We start from the raw sequence: 7,458 nt of genomic DNA on the forward strand, positions 1-7,458 counted from the left end.
ATAGTTTATCTTCGATTGCACAGGTTTAAAATATTAGATTTGATTCCTTCATACACATTGTGAGTGAGGTACATGGAAATAATGGAATCGTTCGTAACCAACCGAAACTAGTTGAAATTGGTGGAGAATTGGTCAGTCAATAGTTCAAACCAAGGGAACTCGACGTCGATCAAATTGGTTCAATTTTGAACCATATTCAAACCATTATATATATATATATATTATTCTTATATAAAACAACGTTGTTTAATTTAAATTGAATGACGTTGTTTTATCAATATGTAGTTAGAAAAAGAAACACGACGGCGAACCAAACGCTTCATTTGATTACTATGTGGTTAGGAAAAAACAACACGTCGTTTTGGGTTAGGGCTTCAACCCTAACCCGATTGCCCTCCCTCCCTCCCTCCCTCTTCTCTTCTTATTCTTCTTTATTTCTCCGCTCTCCTCTCAACTCACACTTAGTCCATTTTTGTCTCTTCTCATCTCTCCGATCTCTCGTAATTGATCTTGCCTTTCCCTTCGTCGGCCTCTGTTCGGTCCAGTTGGCATATGTCTCTCTCTCTGATCTCTTCATCCCAATTCAAGCCTCAAACTGTTGAACTTATTGGAACGCGTTCGGTTGGTTCTCTTTCTCTAGTCGGTTGGTTCGGTCAATTTTTATCAAATAAGAAATCGATCGGTTTTGGATCGAAACTAAATCGGCCAGTTGGTTTTTCAAGCCTAATACACATTGGTGGTGCAAGTTTGTAACCATGATTTTCATCTCTTTGAATAAAATTACTGGATAATCCTTATTCTTCAAAAAGAAAAAATACTTCATTTATCAATTTAATATTTTTTAGAAAAACAATTACCAAAACAATTATTGTTTTAGATGAAACTAATACTTACAATTTTCTTCTTGTTAAAAAAAACTCCAAACAATTATAAATAATAATTAATTTGGTTTGTCAGGAGGAGTATTGTAAAATCGCAATGTTGCCTCCTTATTTTTGACTCGGCTCCTCTTCCCGCCATCTTCTCCCGCTCGGAATGGAAACCTTCTTCGTTATTGTCTCCTATTCTGAGCACCCAAAAATGAAAAAGAGAAACCAAAAACCCAGGAGTATCAGAAGGAACAAATGGGTATCAAGGATCTTCTCAGATTTATGAAGCCTCACATCGAACCCATTCACATTAAAAAATATGCCGGCAAGCGCGTAATTATCCTTCCCGGTCTTCTCCTCGTTATTTCTTCCGTAATTTGTACTAGTTTTTAGACTTCTTAAATGTTTTTTTTCCCAATAATTTGCAGGTGGGTATCGATGCTTATTCATGGCTTCACAAAGGAGGTAGCATTATTGTAGTTTTTTTTGGGTTTGGCTTTGTGGGCGAGGAAAGAAATTAACCAAAATGTATTCACTTTTTCCCTTTTTCTGTTTTGATTTGTTTGGGGCAGCTTATTCATGTAGCATGGAGCTTTGTCTGAATTCAGATAGCGATAGGAAAATGCGGTACTTGGAGTACTTTATGCACCGAATCAATCTGCTTCGGCACCATAAGGTAACCCCCGTCGTCGTTTTCGATGGCGGCAACATCCCATGTAAGGCTGCCACCGAGGAAGAACGACACAGGCACGTATAACACCGCCCCCCGGACTTCTCTTTTAATTTTTTTTTTCAAAATGTTGTGTGATAATTTAGACTCCCCAATTTGTAAATGTTGGGTATGTGTCATTTTGATTCAGAAAAAGAAAAGCTAATCGTGACTTGGCAATGGCAAAGCTCAAACAAGGGGATGCTAGTGCTGCCTATGAACTCTTCCAGGTATTATGTGCAAGCACCATCTTCCATATCTTCTTCTTTTTTCTTTTTTAAATGGTATGCTGCCGATCTACCTTGTAAATCACCAAATCTGTTTAACGAAATGATTGGATTACCTGCATAATCTCGAATGTTAACAGTTCCGTAGTCGTAAATTGGTGTTATTTTGGTTAAAATAAATTAGGCTGCTGAACTTATTGTCATTTTTTTCCACGTAGATAATGCCTTATACTCCAATTTTTAGAACTGATGTCTTGAATTTCCGTGTACTTTCAAATTATTGTTCTTGATTATAGCCGAGTTACGAAAATGAAGAACATTTATGCCACTAAAACATTTCTTTATTGGCCCGAGTCCTGCTCAAATTTGTAAACCGTTTGATTTGGACTAATTTCCCAAATTCCAATTTGAGTAGTTTGTGACTTTTCGGTGCATATCAGGTAAATGAGGTTCGCAGTTCACTGCATTAGCAAACACGAATCTTCTTTGATATTCTCATGGCATTGTTTCTATATGTGTGCTGTCTCTATTTCAAAAGCTATGGAACATTTTAAAAAAATTTAATCGATTTAACTTGTAGAGAGCAGTGAGTATTACTCCATCCATGGCGCATCAAGTGATACAGGTGCCTAACTGCCATATTTATATTCTATATGCATCTTCTAGTTCTAGACAGCGATTTCATTTCCATCAAGACTTTTTTTTTTTTCCTCGTTTGGACCTAGATTCACTGCTAGTAAATGTCTCCTTAGTGACTTTTCAGGTTCTTAGATCAGAGAACATTGAATATGTGGTGGCTCCATATGAGGCTGATGCACAGCTGGCATATCTGTGCAGCCTTGAAGCTGAAAAGGGTGGTATCATTTCTGTGATTACAGAAGATAGTGATCTAATAGCATATGGTTGCCAAGCTGTAAGAACTCCAACAAATATTTTGATATGATGCAGATGGAGGTCTACTGCTTCCTGAGGAATTGATCTTCATTTTGTGTCATTGGACTTAATGATATCTTTATATTTTGATTTGCATTCATTTATTACAGATTGTCTTTAAGATGGACAAATTTGGCAATGGCGAAGAGATAGTGCTAGACAAGATATTTGGTTCTGTGGCCCTTACACCTTCCTTCCGAAACTTTGATATGGACTTGTTCACGGGTGGGTTCATTGTGACATGCTAAATTTAGTTTGCATGTTTTCTGAATGGAACAAAGGGACATTATATTATCATAAAAAATTAAAGGGTGGATTGAAAGTATTGACAAAAACATGGAAAAAATTATTTTCGAAAACAGAAGGTATTTCTATACCTCGTAATGTGTACAGACCTTGTTCTATTCATACATCTAATGTGGGTAAACCCTTCCACCAATTTTTGTCATGAAGCTCTCTTGACAAATGTGAAAGCAGATGGGCTCCTTTTTCTATCTAAATGAAAGAAAACTATATCTCACATTCTTAGCGGTTTTCTATAAATGCATTTGAAACATTGACCGCGTTACTTGGTGTTTTCACAGGTATGTGTGTTTTAGCCGGCTGTGATTTCCTTTCATCTATTCCCGGAATTGGGATTGGAAAAGCTTATGCTCTGGTCTCCAAGTACCGAAATTTAGATCGCGTAAGTATTCTCTAATTGTACTTACCCAAAAAAGCCACAGAGAACTAAGTAGATTTTGTGTACAGAAGACTTGGTCAACATAATATAGTATCAGAACAGGATGCATATAAAAGATAGATGTTATCTTTATTCCGAGTAGGCTATAAGAGATGTAATATGTTTCATTAGGGGAGTTGCTGGTGGGGGCAGATGTTAACTTGCATCATGATGCATCAAGGGCATATTTAAGAAAAGCTTATTAGTGATCTTTCCACCCAGACAAAAAAAGGGACTTCTAAAACAAGTTCCAATTTTAACTTATGAGTCAGTTTAAGATTACATGGAACAAGTCATAATCTGGTAGTGCCATCACATACAGTCAGCTTCTATTCCACTGAAATAAAAGGAATAACCTTCAGCAGCGTGTATTTTCTGAAGAGGTAGGTTTTGATTTGGCCGACTGCCAATTTGAGGAAGTGTACAGAACAAAAGCTTATAATGATTCCATTAGAAAGGTCTTCCACATCTGCATTTGTTCTGCTAATGACTATTTGGTTTCTGCGTATTTTTGCTTAAGCAGATGACAAGAACTCAAATATTTCTTCTTCTGTTTCCTTGTTGTAAGAAATGGAAAAAATCGACTTGTATAAGACCACTGGTGGTATATTGCACTGTTCAGTGTTTGTCTAGTTTCTTTTCTTATGATCTCTTAAGTTTCTGTCTGATATAAGGATCAAAATCCTTACATGTTTGAGCTCTACCTAGAAAAGTGGGTGGACATTTTGTGCTTATCAACCCATTGTTTGGCTTTGATCAACCTCACAAACTGATGCAAGGCTTTAGTAATATTACTGCATTGGATTCTAGATCTGAGTTAAAAAGATTCTGATTTATGAATTGAAATTTCTGGCAATTTTTTTTTTATAACATCTGTGAGTTTCAATTCCCTTCTATTAAAACTAAAATACACCTTCAACTAAGTTTTCAAATTTGCATACGGGCTTAGTCCATCAAAAGCATTTATGATTTTCCTAAGAAGCTACTAATTTAAAAAGATCTCCATAAGCAAGCCATAATCGATAAAAAATGTAGACTTTTCCCCTGGGTACCATTGAGTTATCAAGAAACATTTCTAACATCCATGTTTGCATGACTGTACTTTTGGACTGGTAGAATTCTTATTTTGTAACTTTTTGTTTCAAATTTTTCTTACTGGTATATAGTTTTAGAAATTTGGATAGAGTAAATGATTGTGCTATACAATGTTATCACCAATATCACAAGTGTTGCATATTTACAGGTTCTATCAGTTTTGAAGTTTGAGAAGGGCAATCAAATGCCTGATGACTACTCCAAATCTTTTACAGAAGCAGTTGCAGTTTTCCAACATGCCCAAATGTGCGTAGTTTGTGAAAGTAAATTACGTACTACTGGAATAGATCATAGGCCATCACCAATTCCTCATTCTTTGTTGCATATATACAAATGCATACTGGCTTATTCCAGTCAGCTAGTGATATATACGATGCCTTTCTTATTACTAATTTGCAGATATGATATTGACACTAAAAAGCTCAAACATCTAAAACCTCTTCCAGAAAAACTTCTACAGTCTCTGAATGGAGAGCTTGAGTTCCTGGGACCGTATCCTTTTTATTTTATTTCATTTAATTATTTTTTTCTTCTGAATTCTCGATATACTAAAATGGTACCTATCAAATCCTTTTCAGCAATTCTACCATGACAGACAGTATGACCTACCATCTTATACGTACTAGTACCATTGCCCGTTTTATTTGAGGTTTGAACCTATGAGACTTTGTCCTGTTTAGCATGGTCACATGTCTAAGTGTTCTTGGTACATTCCTTTGTATCTTGGCAACTGCTAATTTTTGAGAACCCTTAAAATGTGAAATTGCAAGGAATAATCCAATCACGGGTATGGTTAAGAGAGTGGGGTTTGTGTTTAAGATTCAGAGTTTTTCATTGACCAATTATAAATGGAATCAGAGAAATGCCTACATCAATTGCTAGTGCAATTGCTGAAGGTTATTTAGACCCTATAAGCATGGAGGCTTTTGATCATTTCCCAAGTTCTGGATGCCATCCAGATTCCCTTGTTATCCAATCCTCTGGTCAACTAGAAAGTCTTGAAGCTGCTGCGGTATCTACACAAGAGAGCTGCATCACAATCTCTTCCTCCCACAAGACCAGCAAAACTGATGTTTCAGGTAAGTTATTTGAACCCATCTAATGCATATCAAGAAGTTTCCCATATAAGATATTTAATTTTGGCTAGCAGAATTTGGTTTACCAAGTAAAGGAAGCAAACACAATGAGTCTTCTTTTTTGGCCCTCTTTGCTAATTCTGAAGTCTTCCATACAAACACAACAAATGCATACATCAATCTAAGCTTGTAAGTCATGAATTGATATATGAATAAATAAACTAATCATATCCAATCACGTACATGTATGTGGTATATATGGGTGGATACACAGAGAAACAGACGTCAGTTTCAAATTCAAGTAAATATCTGAAGGAAGCTGCAGCACTAGAGAAACTACTTTTGCCATCAGAAATTCATGGAACGGTAGAAATTCCAACGGTTCAGAACAGAAATTCCCTGAAGGCTCCTGACAACAACCCGTTCAAGAAGAGGAAATGGGATGAAATCCAGTTGGATCCAATAGAGAGCATTACTGAGCAAGTTTCATTTGCGACTGATGAAAGTTTGGGCATCTTGTGTGTCACTCCAGACAACACTCCATTAAAGGTTCTTGACAAGTCTCCTAGAAAAAGAAGGCTCAGTGACATTCAGTCAGATCAGACAGCTGGTCATGTTTCTGGTATAACTGACTTAGGATACTCAGAAACCATGTGCATAAATTTGGAATCCCAGGAGAGTGTAAATTCTAAGCCTAAAAGGGTCGCAAATGGAAGAAGGAGAGAGAAAATTGAGAAGTCAAAAAGGGGCAGCAGCAAGAGTTCAGAAAATAAAAAGAGCAACAGTATCTTGAATTTCTTCTCTCGTGTATAGTATACAAATGAATTTCATTTGTATTTAATTTTTTTGACCGGATAATTTAGGCATTCTTTGAGCCATCTGTTCATTTCAAAGGTGAAGATTGCTGAAAGAGTAGCTCATTTAGGACTTGGTTTATTGTTTCAAAGGTGAACCGTTAATTCATTTCATAAAAGGTAGTTTGGAACTTTTGTAGCGTGCCATAGGTTCTGCCTTGGTAAAGACAAACCTGGTAAGGAACTAGTCTGTGTCAAACGACTTCTATGAGTAGTTGAGGTGACATAGGCAGAACCATTTTCTTAAAACCAGAATTTCTGACCAAGGATTTTCTGACTTGTTTGAATTCATAGGGTGTTTTATTTCATTTTATCTTATTATTATAATTTTTTAAAATTTTTATACAAAAGATAATAAATAATTCAACTTTTTCAAATTTTAATTTAATTTTTTCAAATTTTAAAATAATAATAATATTAAAAAATAATATTTTAATAATATTTTATTTAACTTTTAATTTTTTCACATTAAGTATTATGAAACTTGATTGATTATCTGGTGGTGTTTTGATTACTACTTATTTGCTATTCAAGAATTAGGTAGCTGGGAGGAATCTCCCTGAAAACTTGTCAGGGAATCGAAGCAACTATTTCCACCAAAGACCAGGGAGATTCCTCCCGTGTCAGATGAACATAAATTATCTTTAGAAATTATTTACCCCTAGGGGTTTGAACCTTAAAACCAAAGACCAAACCTATTACCACTCAAACCATTTCCCTATGGGTTCTTGTGCAATTTTACAGTTTATTGACTTTGTTGAGTCATATGAAAGGGAAGAAGCTAAGCAGTAAGTTGGGATGTTATTTACTCCACCATGCTAATAGAAAGTTTTATGTCATAAACACGCTATTTCAAATTGACAAGAATATAGTAGGCTGATCAATGCTTATTTCTTTGAAGAAAGACACTTAAGCCAGCAGGCAGACATCTTTAAGTGTAACCTTGTCTCCATTAGAAGTTGTCAAGCAACGAC

At 35.7% G+C, this 7,458-nt stretch overlaps 1 protein-coding gene across 1 annotated transcript; it reads left to right on the top strand.

The window, feature by feature from the left end:
• The first annotated feature begins 1,042 nt into the window (after positions 1–1,042).
• LOC108997727 (exonuclease 1) lies at positions 1,043–6,658 on the top strand. Its single transcript, XM_018974101.2, has 12 exons — positions 1,043–1,202; positions 1,298–1,334; positions 1,442–1,616; positions 1,730–1,808; positions 2,386–2,430; positions 2,569–2,718; positions 2,849–2,963; positions 3,323–3,423; positions 4,703–4,800; positions 4,954–5,046; positions 5,413–5,633; positions 5,905–6,658. Exons 1-12 carry the CDS (start codon positions 1,125–1,127, stop codon positions 6,441–6,443), a joined length of 1,731 nt encoding a protein of 576 aa, XP_018829646.1. The 5' UTR covers positions 1,043–1,124; the 3' UTR covers positions 6,444–6,658.
• The last annotated feature ends 800 nt before the right edge of the window (positions 6,659–7,458 follow it).

The sequence above is a fragment of the Juglans regia genome, chromosome 15, assembly GCF_001411555.2.
Source record: "Juglans regia cultivar Chandler chromosome 15, Walnut 2.0, whole genome shotgun sequence".
Lineage (NCBI taxonomy): Eukaryota > Viridiplantae > Streptophyta > Magnoliopsida > Fagales > Juglandaceae > Juglans > Juglans regia.